General features: G+C 38.8%; 1 protein-coding gene across 1 annotated transcript; it reads right to left on the reverse strand.

Annotated features, from left to right (window-relative positions):
* Positions 1–42: 42 nt before the first annotated feature.
* Positions 43–23,598, reverse strand: neu1 (neuraminidase 1). Its single transcript, XM_057827843.1, has 7 exons — positions 23,371–23,598; positions 22,653–22,842; positions 19,619–19,881; positions 16,941–17,123; positions 9,561–9,780; positions 4,117–4,353; positions 43–3,010 (listed from the first exon to the last, which is right to left on the reverse strand). Exons 1-6 carry the CDS (start codon positions 23,581–23,583, stop codon positions 4,133–4,135), a joined length of 1,290 nt encoding a protein of 429 aa, XP_057683826.1. The 5' UTR covers positions 23,584–23,598; the 3' UTR covers positions 43–3,010; positions 4,117–4,132.
* Between the last annotated feature and the right edge of the window lie 1,237 nt (positions 23,599–24,835).

Genomic DNA, 24,835 nt, shown 5'->3' on the forward strand with positions numbered 1-24,835 from the left:
ATATACTTCTTTAAACATTTTTGAGGCTTTAAACGCTGCATATTGCATGTAAACAAGGTTATTTGCGTAAGCCTTTCAAGCACAAAGACGGTTGTTAACTTAACATATAATCAAAACACTGACAAGTCAACGCTTTCCACTACATGACGTCATATATACAATTTCGTATATAAGGCTGGAAAAAAACAAAACGACAAACGCAAATAATTTGGCAGCAATTTATTTATTCTTAATGTTGATGACAAGTGTTTGAAAATAGTCCATAAAATTGACTCTATTTCGTTACTGCAAATCCAAAAAGAGCAAAGATGATAAAATGTAAATACAAATTTCTCACACAATGATTGCATCATGAGTAGGAGTGGCTTCCATGTCTCCATCGTTCTCTCACACGTACACACTTTTAAAATTATAGCCATGGTTCGAAGCCAACTATTGTACTCAAACGAATATTTCAAAGTACAATACAGTTCATGAGTATGACACTGCTTGCAAAAAGTATTGGCACCCCTGCAATTCTGTCAGATAATGCTCAATTTCTTCCAGAAAATGATTGCAATTACAAATGCTTCAGTAGTAATATCTTTACTTATTATGCTTGCAATGAAAAAAACCCAAAAAGAATGGAAACACAATTAAATCATTATCATTTTACACAAAACTCACAAAAAGAAAAATCGTGATGCTTCTCTAATTTGTGTAATTTGCAGCACCTGTTACTTACCTGTGGCATGCATTACAGGTGTTGGCAACAACTAAATCACACTTGCAGCCAGTTAAAATGGATTAAAGTCGACTCAACCTCTACCCTTTGTCCTTATGTGTACCACATTGAGCATGGAAAAAAGAAAGAAGACCAAAGAACTGTCTGAGGACTTGAGAAGCAAAAATGTGAGGAAGCATGGGCAATCTCAAGGTTACAAGTACATCTCCCAAGACCTGAACGTTCCTGTGTCTACCGTGCGCAGTGTTATCAATATGTGTAAAACCAATGGCACTGTGGCTAACCTCCCTAGATGTGGACAGAAAGGCAAAATTGACGAGAGATTTCAACGAAAGATTGTGCAGATGTCGGATAAAGAATCCCGACTAACAACCAAACAAGTTCAAGCTGTCCTGTAGTCCGAACGTACAACAGTGTCAACCCGTACTATCTGTCGATGTCTGAATGAAAAGGGACTCTATTGTAGGATACCCAGGAAGACCTCACCTCTGACCCAGACACATACAAAAGCCAGGTTGGAGTTTGGCAAAACTTACCTGAGAAAACGTTTTGGAAGAATGTTCCTTGGTCAGATGAGACAAAAGTAGAGCTTATTGGGAAAAGGACTCAACATAGAGTTTACAACAGGGGTCCCTAAACTACGGCCCGCGGGCTGGATACGGCCCGCCGCCACATTTGGTCCGGCCCCCTGAATAATGTTTTTTCTTTTTTTCTTACCATAGTGTTATTTATTTCCTGGCTTTTTTCTGTGAAGAACCCAGAGAGGTTTATTCGTTTATTATCTATTTCATTAATAGTGGTATTATTATATTACATCATATTATATTATATTATATTATATTATTATATTATTTTTATTTTATTTACTTTTGTTCCACGAAGAATCCAGATATATTATTATTTTTATTTTACTTACTTTTGTTCCACGAAGAATCCAGAAAGGGTTATTTGATTTTGGCTTCTGAAAAACAATACATTTTTACATTTAGGCACTCCTGCAATCGTCACACTTTTTCTGTTACAAACTGACCCGGCCCCTCATCAGAGAAGGGAAAAGTTATGTGGCCCTCAAGTTTGAGGACCCCTGGTTTACAAGAAAAAAAACGAGGCCTCCAAAGAAAAGAACAGGGTCCCCACAGTCAAACATGGTGGAGGTTCCCTGATGTTTTGGGGTTGCTTTGCTGCTTCTGGCACTGGACTGCTTGACCGTGTGCATGGCATTATGAAGTCTGGAGGCTACCAACAAATTTTGTGTGAGAAAGCTGGGTCTCCCTCAGAGCTCATGGGTCTTCCAGCAGGACAATAACCCAAAACACACTTCAAAAAGCACTACAAAATGGTTTGAGAGAAAGCATTGGAGACTTAAAAATTAGTCCAGACCTGAATCTCATAAAACACATGTGGAGAAATCTGAAAATGGCAGTTTGAATAAGGCACCCTTCAAATCTCAGAGACCTGGAGCAGTTGGCCAAAGAAGAATGGCCTAAAATTCCAGCAGAGCATTGTAAGAAACTCACTGATGGATACTGGAAGTGGTTGTTCGCAGTTATTTCGTCTAAAGGTTGTGCTACCAAGTATTAGGCTGAGGGTGCCAATACGTTTGTCCGGAGTTTTGTGTCAAATGATAATGATTTTTAAAAAATGTCATTCTCTTTTGTGTTTTTTTCATTGCAAGCAAAATAAATGAAGATATTATTACCAACGCATTTGTAATTGCAATCATTATCTGGGAGAAATTGAGCATTATCTGACAAAATTGCAGGTATGTCAATACTTTTGGTCAGCGGTGTATTTGACATTTTCTGAAGAAATTGTTCAGATCAAAAAAAAATTAAGAACATTTTTGGACAAATACAGGCAAAACCTGAAACAAAATGTACACTGTACATACTGTAAGATCCCAGTCTTCTGATAAAAGTCCTTCAAATCAAAGCCTCGTTTCATCCTGCTTAACTTACGCACATCTTAAAACTCAAATACAGTTTGATAGTAGAAACAGAAAGTGTTTGCCATATAATGTTCGCATACATCCTCTGCGAATTTGTATTATTTTGGGTGATCACCCCGAAATCGACACCCATGTGTAAGCTTATACACATTTACTTTCATCTGAAATTGTTCAGTCTTAATATTCTTTGTTGAATAAAAAAATAAAAGCAAGTAAACAATTATCATAAAGCATAGGTTCACATTTCAGATATTTTACATTCTGCAGTTACAGAAAAAAAAAGTCACTTATGTCCCTTCCTGAGAATGTTTTTCCATTTTTACTCCGGTGGTCAAACCCTAAAGACAAAAAAAGTTAATTATTTTAAAAACAGATGAACATATTTCTACTCTCTTGCAAAATGTACACTACACAACTGTATGTACAGTATATACAGTGGTATGAAAAGTATCTGAACCTTTTGGAATTTCTCACATTTCTGCATAAAATCACCATCAAATTTGATCTGATCTTTGTCAAAACCACACAGATGAAAATACAGGGTCTGCTTTCACTAAAACCAACCAAACATTTATGGGTTTTCATATTTTAATGAGGTTAGCATGCAAACAATGACAGAAGGGGTTGTCGTGTGATATGATCCGGGGTTGTTTTGCGTGATTTTTCGTTTTCGAAAGGCGAGACTAAGACTTATAAACGCATGTCATTTAGTTGTCACGCCTCCTGCTTTGTTTACGCTCTCCGCAGCCAGGGCAGTGAAATGACGAAAGCCGGACTGACTTTGTGGGCATAAAATATCGTTCGGGAGGTGCAAGAAGTCGACAGTTTTGGCCATTATGGAGTAATTTTGCCCTGTCGTACTGAATAAATATAATAAATTTTTAATATTTCATATTCCAAGTAGCACAAGACTTATTTTTCATGACCATACCATTTATTTAGCAATTGGGAAAAATACTTTGATAAAAGAATATCCTGTTAAAATATTGTCGTATAGAGATTGAAACAATGACATTTTGCTATCTATTCGTCGAATTTCCCTCGTTGTGAATCTTCCCCCTCAATGGGCTGAATTCTAAATAAGATGAAATCGTGACCCTGCGCCAACGTCATCATCCAGCTGTGGTCGCTCGAGCGCTATAATGACAGGCGGGGCTAAACGGCAGATTAAAAGACTAATTTCTCGTCATCTGCGTTTTGCCAAGTTATTGTATATCGTCGAATCGCCTCAATATGATTCTAATTCACATAATAATGCTATTTTAGATTTTTTTTATGCTGTCACAGGAACTTTAAATGTTCCTAATCTGACTATTCGATTAGTCGAATTAACTATTGGATAAATTAATCTATTATTTAAATAATCGTTAGTTGCAGCCCATTCCACTCATTCACTGTAACTGATGACCAATCATCATTATCATTTGTTCAACTCGAACCTCACCTCCGATTCATGTGCTTCAATGGCCTCCGTAAAGGTGGATCTTTGCAAAAGATATGGTTTCCCAGTAGTTTTCGTGGCCCTTTTCGTAAATGACGAAAATGTGTTTCCGGTCGTCTGCAGAGCCACTATCCAGTGAGGTAATACAGGAGTAACCGCTTGGGCCAGACCATATCTGGAGAGCCTCTTTCTCCCAGAACAAACCGTCAGTCTCTGACCAACGTAAGGTCAGGTTAATCCCTGTGGAAACAGACCAGTTAGCCATGAATTTATACACAATATACGTATGCAGTAGGGGTGTCACAATAAATCGAAAAGGTGAACTATTGTGATACTGTCTAGCCCGGGAGTCGGCATTCGGCAACACGTATTTTGATCTCACCATGCTGTTTTCTCTCACTTCAACAGTCACTCACTGTTGAAAGTGGGGCAAATGACAAATGTCAAAGACTGTTAGACGGCTACAAAAAGCATCTATCTCACTGAAGTTATTTCAGCCAAAGGGGGTAACACTAGCTATTAGGTGGTAGGGTGTTCTAACTTTTTCCTCAGTTTGAATATGTATTTTTGTTTATATTAGGGGTGTTACGGTACAGAAAAATCTCAGTTCGGTATGTACCTCGGTTTTGAGGTCACGGTTCGGTTCATTTTCGGTACAGTAAGAAAACAAAATGCAAAATACAAATGTGCTAGTTGTTTTGTGGTTTCAACAATAGGAACATTAGCCTATAGACCCTACCCACCGACGTCACAAAATCACGTGCTCGCTGTATGGTTCCGCCCACTTGTCCGTCATTTTGTGTCTGTATTATCAATGGTCTCAATTGATCGAGCAATTTATAATGCATTTCATGGAAGACCCGGTGCTTTCGGATGCGTAAACTCACTTGATGCGTTGCATAAAAGGCGCTATGTGGAAAAGCTTCAGTTTATCCATTCGCCAGATCCATATTTGATGCCTAAATCGATGTTTTTCGACCCGCTGTCTCCGCCGTATTTGCCTGACATCTGCTAGCTACCCTGAACTGTACAACTATCTTGTCCACACAAAATCAGCCTATTCTCACGAAAGTTTGAAAAACTTTAAGAGCTTGGAGGCTTATAAATACTTCGTTGCTGGTTGGGTGAAACAGGTCCTCGTCCACAAAAATTCGGCAGGAATCTTGTGCTCGGAAGGTGAGTTACGAAATTTTCAATTCAAAATCTTTTGTTCTTGCTAACATCCACTGTCAAGTCTAATGTATTTCATGTCGTTTGTCAATGGAGTTAGGGCTTTTAATGTTTATATGGTTTAGCGATAGCACTCTCACTACATACATACAGTGCTGCTCAAAAGTTTGTGAACCCCCTCAACATTTTGGAATTTTCTATTATTTCAACCTGATTTCCTAATCAATCAATTCAGTAGTTTTTTTTTTGTTTTTTTAACAGTTGTGTTGTCGAGACTAAATTAAAAAGAGTTTTCATCAACTGATGTAGGTGCAAAATTGAACTGTTTGGTCACAACCAAAACCGCCATGTCTGGCGAAAAGTCAACACTGCATACCACCAAAAGAACCTTCTCCCAACAGTGAAGCATGGAGGTGGGAATGTCAAGATCTGGGCTTGCTTTTCATCCTCAGGACCTGGACAACTCCACATAGTCCAGGGAATCATGAATTCTGAGGAATATTGTCAAATCCTAGAACATAACCTGACGCCATCTGTTTTGAAGTTAAAGCTTGGCAGAAGGTGGATCATGCAACATGATAATGATCCAAAGCATTCCAGCAATACAACCAAGGAATGGCTGAAAAAGAAGAAGATTCGTGTTCTGGACTGGCCCAGTCAAAGTCCTGACCTAAATCCCATTGAAATGCTGTGGCGGGACCTGAAGCGAGCAGTTCATGCCAGACGCCCATCAAACCTCTCTCAACTGACTGCGTTCTGCAAGGAAGAATGGGCAAAAATCCCCCAAAGTAGATGTGAGAGGCTGATTAGTCACTACAGAAACCGTTTGGTTGAGGTAATCTCTGCAAAAGGAGGCGCAATATCCTATTAACTGAAGGGGTTCACATACTTTTGCACACATGATATCTGAGTTTTTCTTAAATCAACCACTTTTGTTAAATAAAGAATGACAATATAACTATTTCTTTTGTTTCAGTCCATTATTTGGAATGTCAGTATTGTGGATTTGGGTATAACTTAACATTTAATAAGGTTATTTTAGTTTTTTTTACAAAAAATCTGACCATCGCTGTGGGGTTCACAAACTTTCGAGCAGCACTGTACGTGTATGTTGTCGGCGATTAGCCTAGCAATGATCTTAATTGTGGTTGTCAGCCCAAAACCCTCTAAATATATATTAAATGCATCTTACCAGATATAAAATGACTACTACATAATCTGTGGTAATCGTTTGGAGCCCAGTTTTCTCGTCGAATTGCAGCAGCCCATCTCGCTCTCTTCTCTCCGGGTCTCTCGGAATCCGGTAGAACTTCAAGTCTCTCCGTCTTCTCCGTCTATCTTCTCTGTTATTGCAACCGACCGCCACACACGCCTTCACCATTTTGATTATTAATGTTAACGAGCAGAAAAACACGTCGTAAATAGGAGGAATGTACGTAGCCGTAACAGGGAAACATGATGTGTTGACGGACAATTGGGCGGCACCAGTCAGGAGGAAGGAGTTGTGACGTCACGTGGGTAGAGTCTATACAAGGCTAGAATTCTGCTCAAAAAGTAGCGGGTATTTAAAGATAATCCAACAACAATTTGCCTTTCAGACCCCACGTATTGGTCAGATTTCTTTCTGAAAAAAGAAGTCTTGTGCTAAAGAGAAAAGCAATTCCAATGACAAAGATTTTAACATGTATTTTACAAATGAAATGCCTCAATGAAACATTTTTTTTTCTTATGAACGGTTTTCTAAAGAAGCTCCTCGGTGGCAAGGGTAAATGAGATCCGCCCGGAGTTCCTAAAGGCTCTGGATGTTGTGGGGCTGTCGTGGCTGACACGCCTCTACAACATCGCGTGGACATCGGGGACAGTGCCTCTGGATTGGTAGACCGGAGGGTGTGTTCCAATTATAGAGGGATCACACTCCTCAGCCTCCCCGGTAAAGTCTATTCAGGGGTGCTGGAGAGCAGGGTCCGTCGGGAAGTCGAATCTCGAATTCAGGAGGAGCAGTGTGGTTTTCGACCCGGCCGTGGAACAGTGGACCTGCTCTACACCTTCGGCAGGGTCCTCGAGGGTGCATGGGAGTTCGCCCAACCAGTCTACATGTGCTTTGTGGATTTGGAGAAGGCGTTCGATCGTGTGCCTCGGAGAGTCCTGTGGGGGGTGCTCCGGGAGTACGGAGTGCCGGGCCCCTTGGTAAGGGCTGTTCGGTCCCTATACGACCGGTGTCAGAGTTTGGTCCGCATGGCAGGCAGTTAGTCGAATTCGTTTCCAGTGAGGGTTGGACTCCGCCAAGGCTGCCTTTTATCACCGATTCTGTTCATAACTTTTATGAACAGAATTTCTAGGTGCAGCCGAAGCGCTGAGGGAGTCCGGTTTGGTGACCTCACCATTGAATCTCTGCTTTTTGCAGATGATGTAGTGCTGTTGGCTTCATCTAGCCGTGACCTCCAACTCTCACTGGAGCGGTTTGCAGCTGAGTGTGAAGCGGTTGGGATGAAGATAAGCATCTCCAAATCTGAGACCATGATCCTCAGTCGGAAAAGGGTGGATTGCCCTCTCCGGGTTGGGAATGAGATCCTGCCCCAAGTGGAGGAGTTCAAGTTCTTGTGGTCTTGTTCACGAGTGACGGTAGGAGGGAGCGGGAGATCGACAGGCGGATCGGTGCAGCGTCTGCAGTAATCCGGACTCTGTACCGGTCCGTAGTGGTGGAGAAGGAGCTGAGCCGAAAGGCAAAGCTCTCGACTTACCAGTCGATCTACGTTCCTACCCTCACCTATGGTCACGAGCTGTGGATCGTGACCGAAAGAACAAGATCCGGATACAACCGGCCGAAATGAGTTTCCTCCGCAGGGTGTCTGGGCTCTCCCTGAGAGATAGGGTGAGAAGCTCGGTCATCCGGGAGGGACTGGGCGTCGAGCCGCTACTCCTCCACGTAGAGAGGAGCCAGCTGAGGTGGCTCGGGCATCATGTTCGGATGGACGCCTCCCCGGAGAGGTGTTCCGGGCATGTCCCACCGGCGGGAGGCCCCGGGGACGACCCACGACACGCTGGACTGGGAACACCTTGGGATCCCGCCGGTGGAGCTGGTTGAAGTGGCTGGGGAGAGGGAAGTCTGGGCTTCCCTGTTAAAGCTGCTGCCCCCGCGACCCGACCCCGGAACAAGCGGAAGATGACGGGTGGATGGATGGATATTTTTCAAAAGCTTTATTGGTGGATTTTCTCAAGTTAAAGAGCCACACAGAAATTCATAAATTTAATCGTGTAGGCAGGATGTGTGTATTATTCTTATTATTTAATTACAGGTGTTTTAGCTCATTTCATTTTATTTAAATGAGCTATTATTTATTTTATCATGTGTTTATATTTTACAAATGTGATGTAGTATTCATTTATAATGTATATTTTATGTTGTATAACTTTAGTTCCTATGTGAATATTACTTCCTACTTGTTTTGTTGTGGTAGGAGGGTTTTGTATTGAACTTGGGGCCGTGTTGGTTATTATTATAGCAGAGAAGACAGAGGTAAATCAGCAAAGACAAGTCAACTGTGCCCCGATCTACCACTCAAGAGATCTGATGGACTCAAAAAGTGGGTTACGATTGCATATTAGTTTGAAAATCGACCGGATCCACCGTATTATTACACGAGTGACTTCCGGTCTGCCCGATCTGCTAGCTAGTAGTATTGACGCAGGAGGGCCGCGTCTCACGTCAAATAATAAACTCTGCCGTTCTTTTCGCGTGCGTCGCGTTGAGCCGCTTCTGAGACGCTTCTGGGACGCGTCTAACACGCGGCCGCACTGCGACTGGTGTGCATTGGCTGATTGACTCTGACGCCCGGGTTGCACTGCTTTCTCGCGACGGCCACGTTGTCGCCCCGTTGACGTTTCTGGACAGTCCTACCATGTTGGTTCTCATTATAGTGGAGAAGACAGAGTAAATATAATCTACACAAAGAAACTGTAACCCGATCGACTCACAGCCTCGAAAAGTAAGGGTTATACTACGTCAGAAACGCGTTCGGTACGCGTCCGTTCCGAACCGACTACCACATACCGAAACGGTTCAATACTATTACACGTACCGTTACACCCTTAGTTGATTTATGTGGTTTAATGAGTAAAATAATGTTATTTTTTTGTTGTGTACCTGCAATTAAATCACTTTCTTCTCCAGTCATAAAGAAAAACAAGTTCAGACATATATATTTGAAGATTTCTTAATAAACAACTAAATATTTAATGGGGTGTCCTAATTTTTTTCACATGGCTGTACTTCTTACTATGTTGTGCGTTGGAGGGGTTGGTGAAGAAGAGCACCCCCTCTTTCTGAAAGGCCCCAGCTGCTACCGCCGGATCCACCAGCTCGTAGTCGAAATACAGGTCATCTATGGGCAGTGACATTCCGCCATCCCGGCTTCGCACCACCACGCGACACCTGCAGTGGTAGTTGTTCTGGTTTCGCACATTGATGACAATGCTCCCATCGGTCATTTCAAATGGCTGTAGAAAGGCAGATTAAAAGCTAGTTATGCTGTTGCTGTATGTGAACAGTAGTGAAATGTAGAATGTAGCATGGACTACATTATGTATTGACGGCTCAAATCGGTCATGCACTGCGCCTCGCATTCAAGTAGGGGGCCGCCCACATCAAAAACATCACACATCACAAAAACGCACTCAGCGATCCAACGCCGGATTTGGGTTGAAAAAGTACGAAAGCTGTACCACATGCAAACAGGAAGGATTGCCTCCGTAGTGATTCGTTCAAGGATTCAAGGTAATTATATTTTTCGTACCATGCATGCATTTTGAAACGTGAAAAAAATCAAAGGGAGAAAATAGGGGCTACAGCATTAGCATAATACTTTGACTGATTTACGTAAAAAAACTGCTAACTGCCCGTTTTTTTATGCTTTTAACCAAAAATAGGGACTGTTTTACCTCCGTATCTATAAAGAATTTGGGGATTTAAGCATTTATTCAGGAGAATTTTCACTGAAAAAGCTCTGTTTACATCGGGCGGCTGCTAGCTACATTTACTAACAGACTAGCATTGTACTTCGACATATTTATGTAAAACAAACGCTACCTGCACGTTTTTTTTTTGCTTTTAACCAAGAATCGAGATTGTTTTACGTCCATATCTGTAAACAATTCAGAGATTTAAGCATTTATTCACACGAATTTTCACCGGAAAAGCTCTGTTTACATCAGGCGGCCACCAGCTACATTCACAAACAGACTAGCATTGTACTTCGACATATTTAAGTAAAATAATCGTTAACTGCACTTTTTTTTGTGTTGCTTTTAACCAAGAATCAAGAATGTTTTACGTCCATATCTATAAAGAATTCGGGGATTTAACCATTTATTCACAAGAATTTTCAACGGAAAAGCTCTGTTTACATCAGGCACCCGCTAGCTACATTCACTAACAGACTAGCATTGTACTTCACAATATTTATATAAAGTAAACGCTAACTCTACGCTTTTTTTTTTTTTTTTTGCTTTTAACCAAGAATCGAGACTGTTTTATGGCCATATCTATAAAGAATTCGGGGATTAAAGCATTTATTCACAAGAATTTTAACCGGAAAAGCTCTATTTACATCAGGCGGCCGCTAGCTACATTCACGAACAGACTAGCATTGTACTTCGACATATTTATGTAAAATAAACGCTAACTGCACGTTTTTTTTGTGTGTGTGCCTTTAACCAAGAATCAAGACTGTTTTACATGCATATCTATAAGGAATTCGTGGATTTGAGCATTTATTCACAAGAATTGTCACCGGTAAAGCTCTGTTTACATATGGCGGCCGCCACATTGAAAGACTAGCATCGTACTTCAATTTATTTACGCAAAATAAATGCTAACTGCACGTTTTTTTTTTGCTTTTAACCAAGAATCGAGACTGTTTTACGTCCGTATTAGGGCTGTTAAAAATTATCGCGTTAACGAGCGTTAATTTTTTTAATCACGTTAAAATATTTGACGCAATTACCGCAGATGCCCCGCTCAGACAGATTTAAATGACAGTACAGTGAAACGCTCACTTTTTAATTGTGTTTTATGGAACTTTGCCACCCTCTGCTGGCGCTTGGGTGCGACTGATTTTATAGACTTCAGCACCCATGAGCATTGTGTAAGTAATTATTGATATCAACAATGGCGGGCTAGTAGTTTATTTTTTGATTGAAAATTTTACAAATTTTATTAAAACGAAAACATTACGAGTGGTTTTAATATAAAATTTCTATAACTTGTACTAACATTTTTTCTTTTAAGAACTACAAGTCTTTCTATCCATGGATCGCTTTAACAGAATGTTAATAATGTTAATGCCAACTTGTTGATTTATTGTTATAATAAACAAATTCAGTCCTTATGTAATGTATGTTGAATGTATATATCCATCTTGTGTCTTATCTTTCCATTCCAACAATAATTTACAGAAAAATATGGCATATTTTAGAGATGGTTTGAATTGCGATTAATTACGATTAATTAATCTTTAAGCTGTAATTAACTCGATTAAAAATTTTAATCGTTTGACAGCCCTAGTCCATATCTATAAAGAATTCGGGGATTTAAGCATTTAGAAGAATTTTCAACAAAAAAAGCTCTTTGTCTATGATTCCACTTGGTCAGCTTTGCTGGCCTCGCCCCGCGCCCCGTCAATACATTATGAAGTCTATGAATGTAGAGAAATGCTTAACTGGAAATTTACTATTTGGCAAACTGTAATCTGTGTGTCTCATCGCAGCATTCAAAGTAGTCAACAGCAAACGGTTAAAGCTTGTCAAAATAAGCTCGACAAGAAGAGGTGAATTAGAGGAGTATCTGGAGAACCTTCAACTCCCACCTTAGGGGGTGTTCTGCCTCCCACGGGGAGTTGGGGACATGGAATCTGAGTGGGTCACGTTCAGAGCTTCCATTATCAAGATGGGCTTCTCAAAAGTTGAAGCCAGAAGGTCAGTGACTGCTGTGACAGCAACCTGAGAGGCTGTTGGTCAACACCATCGCGGATGGCGACAGTCAAGCCTTTCCCCTCGCTTCTCATTTTACCTGTCAGTCTACATTCCTAATTCTGAACGAGCTTCTGATCGCAAAAAGCTGCTCTATGAATCCAGCTCAAGTGATTGATGTGTGGGTGTCATTTACAGGGGGGTTAGAGAGGGTCAGAGTGGGGGAAGTTTCAGGGCCTTCTAATCCTTTCAAGATGGATTAAAAAAATTCTGGATCATTTTTAAAAAAGTGTTAATCGAGAAATATTTTGGTTTGGTCTATCCAGTTGCTATTCGAATGTGTTTTTTGTCATGAAAGGCTCAGTTGTAATGCTCACAGTTCACCACTGGGAGATCAAGAACCCCCCTAATACTCCCATGTGATACATTAAAACTGTTCAGACTAATCGGACACTCCTCAATAATCCGATTGTTTCATTACTGATTGATAATTGGTATTTGTAAGTCAGTTGGTAAATATAAGTTTTTAAAACGAGTCTTTTTCTTATCTTGAATCACCTAGGATTCATCTCCATTGCTCCTAACTAGTGCTGCAACGATTAATTGATTAACTCGAGTAGAGCTGAAACGAGTACTCGAGCAACTCGAGCAACTCGAGTTTAAAAACTGATCCGAGTAATTTTATTCACCTCGAGTAATCGTTTATTTTGACAGCTCTAAGCATCACCTTTTGCTCGGACTACTTTTAATGCGGGACAACGCGCTGTCACGTGCGGAGAGGATGAAGGGAAAAAAAAAAACTTACTGCAGCAGACACAAACGACGCCGACGTTGCTAAATACTAGCCCGCACGATGCTACGTTGATACAGGTAGCGTCTGATGCGTCTCATAGAGATCACATGTATGTTGAACTAAATGCGAAATGACAGACTCGGCCGCGTCTGGGCAGCGTTAGTAAACAGCCGCCATCTTAAAGCAGTAGAGCGCTAAGCGCTAATAAAGGGCGCTAAGCGCTAATAAATAAGATTAACGTAACGTTAGCCCTGCGGAGGGCTAGGTTTCAATTAATTATGACCACTGTCGATGCGTGGCTAACGTGTCTTACATACAGGCTTTAACATAACATAGCATTGTGGAGTGATGAGGGTGTAAAATAAAAACTTAATCATGCTAACTATCAATTTTAGCTCCGTAGTCATTGCTGGATAAAACACCAAGTAGCACTGGTCCCTAATGTACTCCAATACAGCCTGTATCATACATTTATTTTGAACACTGCAAAAACCCAAAATCCTATCAGGACTTACAGTTCAGACTAACTTAAAACTTAACTAGAACTTAAAAATGGCTTGACACAAAGAGAAATTCAATTGAAACACGTGGGGAAAAAATCCTAACTTTTAAGTTATGTGTGTTATCAAGCGTAACGGCATATTTAGGTAAGATATATTTTTTTTAATAAGATCTAAAAGTTTTTTGCGTGGAAGCAGTGAATTAGTCTTTTAAATTCTAGCTACATCTGAGATGCAATTGTTGGCTGTTTTCAACAATATACATTGAAAATAAAGACCACTATTGACTGAAAATGGTTCAAGATTAGATGAAATGTCTTGTTTTCTCATGTATATTTATAATTGCTCTTCACCTAAAAATATATTTGTTTTATCCGATTACTCGATTAATCGATAGAATTTTCAGTCGATTACTCGATTACTAAAATATTCGATAGCTGCAGCCCTAAACTCGAGTATTCGATTAGACAAAAATATTCGAATTAAATTTCGTTGCTTCGAGTATTCATTTAAAGTGGCGTTGTAATGGTTTATTTTGAAAGTGTTTGCATTTAGTTTTAATGATTTGGTTGGATACACTGCTCTCTGGTCTGCCTCTTTTCACATGGCTGAATCCAACTGCTCCCCGTTAAGACCAATATAAACTAAGTTTTTGTTTGAGCTAATGTTTTTTTAATGATTTCATAATTTAGTTTATAGGTATATTTAGCCGTTTTTTTTTTTTTTTTGTGGAAATATGTGTCTGAACCATTTGTTAAGAGCATTGTGAAAAAACAAACTTTAGCATTTTATAGCATTTAAGCTAGCGGACTTTTTCTTTGTAAGTTAGCCAATTGTTCTTTTGTTGTACATAGATCCTCATAAAAAAATAAAAATAAAAATAAATCTATACCGTTTGAGGCTCAGCTCAGGTATTTTAATTTTTCATGTTCCTTATCCGATTACTCGATTATCCGAACTAACTAGTCCATCGATTAATCGACTACTAAAATATTCGATAGCTGCAGCCCTACTCCTAACCCTGCAAAGGATAATCGCACAGATGTGGGGCTAACAGACAGGCAAGCCAAGCAGTTGCTTGGGGCCCCGGCCAATAAAGGGCCCCCCCCCAAAGGCTGCCAAATTGTACTCCACAGAAATGGAAAAAAATTGGCCATCTGACTGTATTTATTGTGCATTTATGTGTGTGAAAAACACATGTATTGCAGTGTACATCTGTGGGTGGGGGGTTCTTGCTTGGAGCCTTCAGAGACAATGCCACTGTAAGTGTAATTTTAAAAATGGGTGATCAAAGACGCACCTGGCATTAGAGCAGGGCGGTAAACCGAAAATTTACCGTTACCGAAATTCTTCACAATGACCGACGTAATTTTGACCATGTCGGTAAATTCGGTAATTTAATAAAACAAGAAAATATATTCTTTTCATCCCGCTTTGACTCTGTGTTGTTCGGCTATGTTCATTCCCCTTTAAGAAAGCAGACAGTTTGCTTACGTATGGAGTCACGTGGTTTTCAGGAAGCCAAACAAACAGAAGCCAGGTAGGCTAACGCTAGCGGCTAACGCTACAAGTAAACGGGATGGAGTCGGGCTTAAGTTAGCTTCGCCAAACTTTCCCCCGACATTAAGTAAACTTTTGGAGGGTTCCAGACGGGCTTTCACCCTGCTGTCCTCCCTGGTTCTCATGATTTCAGGAGAGGATGCTTTCAGTGCTTTCTTCTGGTAGTCAAGCCACAGGCTAACGCTAGCGGCTAACGGTACAAATGAACTTGTGGAGTCGGATAGCGGCTCTAACCTTGTAGAAACGGCTGAAATTAATGAGTGGACTGGGCATGGACTTCGTGTAGCAATCATTATGTCGCGTTATTTGGTATCTCTGTGTGATTTCTCTGAAAGCTTTCATGATGGTAAAGCACTCAGCATAAAGTATAATCCAACAGTGAAGCCTATATACAATATGACAGTTTAATGGCCACAGCTATTTTTTTTCTGTATGTGTTTGCTTTATTCTGCCATCATAAAATCTTTAATGTTTCATTGGCATCAGAGCAATACAGCTTTAATCTGGGTGTGTCTGTGTGGGGGGTGTATCTATTAAAAAATGTTCTGGGAAAAAAAACTGAAACTTTGACGTAAACACTTGTGTTGAATAATTATGTCACAGCAGCCATTATCAATAATTTGTCTGAAGTGTACTGTTAAAGCTGCAAGTCAATTGTGTTAGAATGACATGTTTGCACAGTCGTCATATTGATTTTTATAATGTACATTTTTCAAGTCATACAAGCTGTTATAAATGTTAACACTAGAATTGTTATTGTTTACAAGATTTTTTTTTAACACTTAATGTTTAGACTGCATGTGCAATTGTTAAATTGAAAGCTGGTAAATAAATTTAACGAGAAACGGTTACCGTAATTTTCGCACTATAAGGCGCACCTGACTGTAAGCCGCCACCCACCAAATTTGGCACGAAAACAGCATTTGTTCATAGATAAGCCTCACTGGATTATACTAGCTGTACTCACTACATTATGGGATATTATTATTTTGTTTTGGGATATATTTTATTTTATTTACACTTTATATGACAGCGACATCATACAACTGTCATATGCTAAATGAACCACCATGAAGCTTTGAACCAAATGGCTGCATAGCTTCATTGCTTCAAGAAGCTTCATTTGGCCATCACTGCTGGCTTGAGGGACACAGTCAACCTCTGCTGCCACCTGCTGTCAACACTGTTGTTGTCCAACAGGCCTCCTAGCATGCATTGCAGCGCGACAGACAGTAAATAACAATCAAAATTCATGTTCTGTGCCAATTATTTCTTCAGTTACTGTTCCAGCTGTTTCATTAATTGCAAGTTATGGTATTTGGTAAAACTTTATATGACAGTGGCGCCATAAGACTGCCATTATCCAGTCATAATTATGGCATGACACTGTCCTGAGCAATATTGAATGCTTATAACAGATGTCATTTAGTGTTATCCGACAAAATGGATATAAAATATCCGAGCTGGATATAAATAGAGTTAGTTACACAATTTCCCAAACAACACTTAATGACATCTGTCATAAGCATTCAGTAATGCCCATAATAGTGTCATGTCTTCGGTCTGTCAGTCTTATGCCAGTTTTATGAGGCTGTTCTCAAATAAAATGTTACCTATTAACCTAAATAAATCAACAAATTAGCTGCACTGGACCATAAGCCGCAAGATTCAAAATGAAGGAAAAAAGTAGCGGCTTAAAGTCAGAAAATTACGGTAATTTGTATTCCATGCGTTGATTCAAATTTTCAAATTATATAACAGTCCGCTTGGGCGAATTTCGAGGTAAATCTGCTCAATTAATCGTGATACGTACTTAAGGCCTTATCGCCCAGCCCTACCTGGCATTCATCAGGATTAAAGTCCAGCGGCCTCTTTTTCTGGTTGTAAGGGATGCTTTTCAGCGCTGCGCCGTTAAACCATGTGTCCCCATGGTCATCACTCAGGATGCAAAATACACCATCCCCTTCTATCGTTCCATGACCGCAAACCACCAACCTTCCTTGGTTTGGCTCATAACGCTTCTGTTGTGTGAGACAAACAAAGGAGAAAAAAAAAAAAAAAGTCAAAACTGTCCAATTCAAAGGAGGTGTTGACAGAGGGGAAAAAAAAGAAACTTTCTATTAAAAACAGTATGCTAGTGAGACTTCTCCTGGGTTTGGTGTGTTTTTGTGCTGGCCTTAATAAAATGGTGAGAAACATAAAAACAACTTTAAAAAAGCAAAAAAAGAGGTACGAGGTTTTACAGACTGTTGAAAAATTCTGAATTACTTAACAAAATAGTATTAGTAATAGTGGCAGTAGTGAATATGACATAACTTGTCATAAGGGCTGCATCCAGCTGCTCCCTGCGAAGACCAATATAAGGTTATAAGTTGTTGTTTGAGCTAATATGACTCTTTATACAGTCGTAATTTAGTTCAGAGGCAGTTTTTTTGAGGGAATATGTGTTTGAACTAGTGCTGCAATGATTAATCGATTAACTCGAGTAATTCAAATCCAATTTTGCTGCTTCGAGTATTCCTTTCACTAGAGTGCCGTTGTAATTGTTTTGAAAATGGTTGCATATAGATTTATTGACCTCATTCGTCTAACGTGGCTGAATCCAGTTGCTCTCTGATGAGACCAACATAAGGTTGTAAGTTTTTGTTTGAGCTAATATATTGGTTTAGGCAGTCGTAATTTAGTTTAGAGGTATGTTTAGTGTTTTTTTTTGTTGGCATATGAGTTTGAACATTGTTTTAGAGCACTGTAAAAAAAAAAAAAAAAACATTAGCATTTTATAACATTAAGCTAGCGGACTTGCTATGCAAGTTAGCCAATTGTTTTGTTGTACTCAGAGGTACAGTATTTAAGCTCAGTTTTTTAAATTTATTTTTAAAGCATTTATTTCTCTTTAAAATTTCTATAAAATATTAACCCAAAAAACAAAAAAAAACTTAAAATGTATATGTATATATATTAGGGCTGTCAAAATTATCTCGTTAACGGGTGGTAATTTTTAAAAAGATTAATCACGTTAAAATATTTGACGCAATTAACGCACATGCCCCGCTCAAACAGATTCAAATGTACAGTACAGTGTAATGTCCGCTTGTTACTTGTTTTTTGGTGTTTGGCGCCCTCTGCTGGCGCTTGGCTCCAACTGATTTTATGGGTTAGTACCATGAGTGAGCATGGTGTAATTATTGACATCAACAATGGCGAGCTACTAGTTTATTGTTTTCAATCAAAAGAAAACATTAAGAGGGGTTGTTATATAAAATTTCTATAACTTTTACTAACATTTATCTTTTAAGAACTACAAGTCTTTCTATCCATGGATCGCTTTAACAGAATGTTAATAATGTTAATGCGATCTTGTTGATTTAATGTTATAATAAACAAATACAGTACTTATGTACCGTATGTTGAGTGTATATATCCGTCTTGTGTCTTATCTTTCCATTCCAACAATAATTTACAAAAAAATATGGCATATTTTATAGATGGTATGAATTGAGATTAATTATGATTAATTAATTTTTAAGCTGTAATTAACTCGATTAAAAAAATTAATCATTTGACAGCCCTAATATATGTATATATATATATATATATATATATATATACACCATATATATACACATTTATATCTACATCATTGTCTATATATAACATATAAAATAGTTATTTTCACTTAACTGAAAGTGCTTGTATTTTGTTTGACTGATTTTGCACACTAGTGGCAACAGTGAATATGGCATAACTCATTTAACATGTTTGAATCCAGCTGCTCCCTGTTTAGACCAACATGAGGTAAGTTTTTCTTTGAGCTAATAGGTTGTTTTAATCATTTGTAATTTAGTTTATAGGTATATTTTGTGCAAATATGTGTTAAATTGATTTGCTAAGAGCATTTAAAAAAAAAAAAAAAAAAAAAAAGCATTTTTATATCTTTTAAGCTAGCGGACTTTTGCGATGCAAGTTAGCCAATTGTTCTTTTGTTGTACTTAGATCCTCATTTATTTATTTTTTAATACTGTTTGAAGCTAAGCTCAGGTATTTTAATTTTTAAAAGCATTTATTGCTCTTTAAAATTTCTATAAAATATTAACCCAAAACTTATTGTTGAGGCAGTAATGCTTTCCAGTCAACTACTGTACTGTACAGCATATATTGCATACAATTACATGTGACAAGAGCGAAAAGCCATATTTTGAAGGATTGTAAAACATCTGAGTTTTATTCAATATGCACATCGTGGAAAAATACTGAAGATAAAAGCTTAACCGTCTTTACGATCTCATACCGCCATTTCCTCTCTAGATCATAGGTGCCAAACCGATTCCACTCGATCACACACAGACAACTGAACCAATGAAGTTTCTGCTTACATAAGCTGCACCTGACTGCAATCAACTGCTTCCATTTGTAAGACACCAGACTGGTGAAAACTTGTCCTCTTAATCAGCTAGAATGAAAACCAGCACCCACTTTGTGTGAAGCACCTATGCTCTAGTTCTTTACGCTGCCTTACCTGGATGCCAGAACCTGGTCCAGGAGCAAAATTTTTGACTCCAAGCTGGACCGAGAGGTTTCTGGGTTGACTCCAGCTCAGGCCGTCATCCTTGCTTTCTACCATCATGGTACTAGCGGGATTACAATTATCCAGGTGAAAGCAGATAGTATAGACCAGGATAACCGAGCCCACTTCCTGGTCTACAACCACCGAGCCTAGGTTAAGGCCGTCCCGGTCAAGTCCGTCGTCAACAATGAAGCTGGTTGGTGACCACGTGGATCCTAGCGTAATGAAGGAGAGGAGGAGAATTTATCTTATGAAACAAAAATCCTCAAAAGCTCAACTGTTCTTTTCCACGGCCTTAAATAGTTTTTTAACAGTGTTTAACTTGTTAGTTGTTTTTTTCTGCAAAGCTATTCCAATAGGTTGAGCAGAGGAAAAATACACACTGAGGTTCTTTTCAATCTTCTGTTGCACAGTACCTTAATAATCTATATAAGTAATCCAAAAAACTCTAAAGAAACCTCAACATTAGTATTGTGTGTTTATATAGTTGTCATTTCGTAGCAATTCTTTAAAAAAATCAAATGTCAATTGAGCAACCAGTCGTGATTTCAACCACATGACATCATTTTAGCAGTATTGAGTGATTCATTATGAGAATTTCATTTGATTTCCATTGAGAAAATGTTCAAGTAAATTAAGTCATGATCTGGAGAATTAACACTAGAACTACCAAGGGTGCATCAGTTGATACAAATCCCTTTTGGTATCCAGAGTAGGATCATCTGATCCTAATCAGCGTATCTTGTGTGAGCATTGAGGTCCTCATTATTCAATCCCATTCACATTCGTAAAACCACAGGGTTGGATTGCTCCAATTAGCATCTTGAGTGTTTGCGGGGCAGGGCTGCCTTGGCTTTGTCTGACAGTGGACCGCTCAGGCAGGCAATCGGGCGGACAACCTTTTTACATATTCCAAAAGCAGCAGTTTGCCTACACTGTTGGCCAAAAGTATTGGCACCCCTGCAATTCTGTCAGATAATGCGCAATTTCTCCCAGAAAATGATTGCAGTTACAAATGTTTTGGTAGTCATATCTTCATTTATTTTGTTTGCAATGAAAAAACACAAAATAGAATGAAAAAAAAATGTAATCATTATACACAAAACTCCAAAAATGGGCCGGACAAAAGTATTGCCACCCTCAGCCTACTACTTGTGTTTCACACTTTTGCTCAATAGACGATGTTTATTGATTAGAAAATGCAGAATAAATGAGATTTATTGATTACAATCGCACAAGAGCAAGCAACAAGTATCAAAACAAGAATAAATGGTAACGATGACATTAGATCTAGTTTGTCAATCCCAGAATCCCCGCGTTACCGTTACAGCACAACAAACTGTTCCTTAACAATGAAAATCGCTTACCGTTGACAAATGAGCGGGGAGCCAAGCGCTCCGGGAAAGCGGCGAAGGAACAAAGCCTAGCGACCCATACGTAATTCCCTGGCAGACTTCCGGGGAGTTGGGGGAATCTCCCAACTGTTATAGACACGTCTGACGCGGGGACACGGGTGGCCACTCCCTGCCCCAACAAAAACGCACCACCCGAACTCGTGAGACTCCACCCCCCCGCAAGGGTATGAGATTCCCCCCCAGTTGAGGCTCCCAGCGGTTAAAGTACAAGTTTTATTTAAGTTATCTCGTGAGATTCCCTCCTAACTATGGAACTCAAGCGCGTACTATGGTGCAAAACAAGTTATCTCGTGAGATTCCCTCCTAACTATGGGAGTCAAGCATGTACTATGGTGCAAAACAAGTTATCTTGTGAGATTCCCTCCTAACTATGGCACCCAAGGTGAAAAACAATAGAAGTTGTTACACTCTAGGTCACAGAAGCAATCATACATCACAAAGACATAATGTGCTAATGTTAAGGCATCACATAATATTTTCCCCCCATCATTCCGCCCTTTGACCTCTAAGGAGGTTAGCCACAGTGCCAGGGGCTTTACACTTATTGATGACACTGCGCACGGTAGACACAGGAACATTCAGGTGCTTCCTCACAATTTTGCTTCTCAAGTCCTCGGACAGTTCCTTGGTCTTCTTTCTTTTTTCCATGCTCAATGTGGTACACACAAGGACACAGGACAGAGGTTGAGTCAACTTTAATCCATTTTAACTGGCTGCATGTATGATTTATTATTTCAACCACCTGTTATGTGCCGCAGGTAAGTAACAGGTGCTGTTAATTACACAAATTATTAAGCATCACATGATTTTTCAACAGGTGCAAATACTTTTGTCCAGCTCATTTTTGGAGTTTTGTTTAAAATAATGACTTCTTTTTTTTTTTTTCTCCATTGTCTTTTGTGTTTTTTCATTGCAAGCAAAATAAATGACTACCAAAGCATTTGTTTTTGCATTTTCTGGGAGAAAATGAGCATTCTCTGACAGAATTGCTGGGGTGCCATTACTTTTGGCCAGCAGTGTATATGAAAACAAGTTTTAAAATTGGTCATTCATTGAAGGTGTACATGTTTTGAACATCACTGCAGATTATTTTAATTATCATTCATTTCTTATGGGGAAATTGTGGTTCCATTACTTCCTAACAAACATTCCCTTTTTGTCACTTTCTCCCGGCACTGACACATTCTTTAGGGAAGAGATGTCATGATATTGTTGTAAACTGACAACAGGTGATGACGCAAACTTCCCCTTCGTTTTTCTCAGTCCGAACGAACTGCCGACTCCAGAAATGAACTCACAATATCACCTGGTTACCCTCCGACAAACACATCACATATAAGTCAACCCCTTTTTTATTTGTCTTCGGGGTCAATAGGTCTACTTTGACCGGCCGATTTGACAAAGGTCTTTGAAGATGAAACGCCAAATTTCCTCTATTGATTGGTGGATTTATCATGACGAAACTACTGTTTTAATCCGTATTTCGAGTGCGTCTAAATAAATAATGACAGTTATATACATATACATATATAATAATGACAGAAGGGGTGGAGTTTTGCGAGCCATCTTACCTTTGTCAATAGACCGCCGCATCGCGATGAACTTTGCTCCCTCGTCACTGGATGAAGACTTCCTACCCTCGGCGAAAGCCAGCAGACTTCCCATGGTGGTAAAGGTGATCAGAGGGATCCTGTAGGTGTTCACCTCCCCCTCCACTCCGCTCACCCATAACAGCTGATCCTCAAACACCAGGGGTTTGATCTGGAGCAACACAGGATTAAAAAATATGATTATTTGTTTACAGAAAGGCTAATCAGGAAAAGACAACGCAAATATACTGGCACGTTGTAAATAGGAGGTTTTTTTTGGTAATACAAATATCCATCTTCGAGTTTGCCTTATCATACAATATAAATAATAAACTAACGCTAATGCAATGGTTAGTTAATTAGTACAAAATTTTTTTTTTAAAAATAATAAATGTAAATACTGATAGTCGGGAACTATTCTAGTAAATAAATAGTTTTATTTTAAAGTTATTCACTCAAAATATGTCGGTAAATCAGTGTTTTCTTGTGCCTCATCACGTCCTGTTTCTATGCCGCTACGTAAACTAGTCCTTGCGCGAGACCTTGAAGTAGTCGATTTCAGGCGATAGTTTTCAAAAAATAATGATAATTAATTTTTAAAATGTTATCACGACAAGGCGTTAAGCTAAACGCACAAAACACTGCTTACACACTGTATTCACGCCGGGTTTTTATTCAAATAAAGGTTGTTATGTTTTACCTTGACAGTGCAGATGACAGCAGGAAGAAGTAGCGAAAGTGTAGTCGCTAGAATACTTCCCGTTTTCCTTCCGAAGGCCATTGTTTGTGTTGGAGAAGTAAAATAAAAGACACGTGACAAGAATTGCTTTAAAACGGCGATAAATAAAAGGAAAAACAAGCACTTAGCCGGTCGACATTGCGACCCTGAATCAGCAACAAAGTATTGGCTCATGTGACAAAGGTGGGCGGTCACATGATCACAGTGTGAGAATAAACCCGGAAGTAAAAAGTGCGCTAAAGTACACCATGAACAACAGTATGTTAAAAAATATATAATATTTTATTTATATATAAAACATATTCCCCTACGTTTTATTTTGCAGTTTTATTAACCGTTTTTTCCATACATTTAATTTTTCACGTGTTTCTTGTACGTTTGCTGTTCATTGCTTCAGTGAGTGTAAATCGTTGATTGTCTTAACAAAATAAATATATGTGTTTAAAATATATATCGTTTATTCTGCGGTCCTTACTAAGGAAAACATATTTTTTTGTCTCATTTTAAAAGACCGTGTCAAAGAACACGTGTTAAACAACCTATTATTGTTGGCGAAATACTGTAGTTAATCCAGTGTTCCAAATGGAGAAAGACCAATCTTTATGAAAACCCTTATAGACAACCACCTCAAATTTTAAAAGTTGATGGGTATGGAAAATGCAGTTCTGCTCAGTGCATATAGTGATTATGCTGTCTTTAATGACTGCTAGACTTCTATTATAGAGATATTAAAATGTATTTTTTGTTTGTTTTTATTTTAGTTTAATTTTACTATTTTCTTTATTATTTGTTTTGTATATTATATGTATAACTGTTCTTTCTTTCTGTGATGTTGTTTCATTGTGCCTTATGCCTTACATAATACTTGTGTTGTTTGTATGTTATGCCAAATTGCCTTTCAATTTGTAAAAAAAAGGTTTGATTTTTATTTTATTTTTTTAATATTAAATAATTTAAACGTGTACACACAGAAAGAACAATTTTCATTAACTTTCACATTTGGTGACATACTTGTTTGTCAATTGTCGATTGTTAGGATGATGCTATATGTTTTCACCACACGGTGACGGTATTTGACACAAAAAAAAAACACCTATCTTCCAGTGACTGAAATCAATAGAATTCTAGCAAATATGAAGAAATATTTGGAAACTGAATCAATGTGTGTAGCGGTCCACTTCTTTAAAAAATCATTTGCCTCCCTACATATTGTTTTCTTTTTCTTTTTTTAATCATTTATATTGAAAAGCCACAACTAATGCATTGATATAATACATTCAACACAAATTTGCTTTGAGCATAATAAATACTGTACAAAACGAATTTATGGAACAGTGAAATACCCACTTAGCACTTGTGATCCCTTGTGATTCTTGTTCAGATAACTTTAAAAACTGGTATTCTGCATAAAACGCTTTCAAAATAG

The sequence above is a fragment of the Corythoichthys intestinalis genome, chromosome 22 (genome assembly GCF_030265065.1).
Source record: "Corythoichthys intestinalis isolate RoL2023-P3 chromosome 22, ASM3026506v1, whole genome shotgun sequence".
Lineage (NCBI taxonomy): Eukaryota > Metazoa > Chordata > Actinopteri > Syngnathiformes > Syngnathidae > Corythoichthys > Corythoichthys intestinalis.

What these genes read in the sequence shown, in the direction of transcription:
- neu1 (XM_057827843.1), bottom strand. Translation starts at nt 23,583, where the DNA reads ATGAGCCAATACTTTGTTGCTGATTCAGGGTCGCAATGTCGACCGGCT. An exon ending in CTGTCATCTGCACTGTCAAG is followed by an intron (nt 22,843 to 23,370) that starts GTAAAACATAAC and finishes GTGTTGCTCCAG; the next exon opens with ATCAAACCCCTGGTGTTTGA. An exon ending in TTAATCCTGATGAATGCCAG is followed by an intron (nt 9,781 to 16,940) that starts GTAGGGCTGGGC and finishes GCCTTTCTACAG; the next exon opens with CCATTTGAAATGACCGATGG.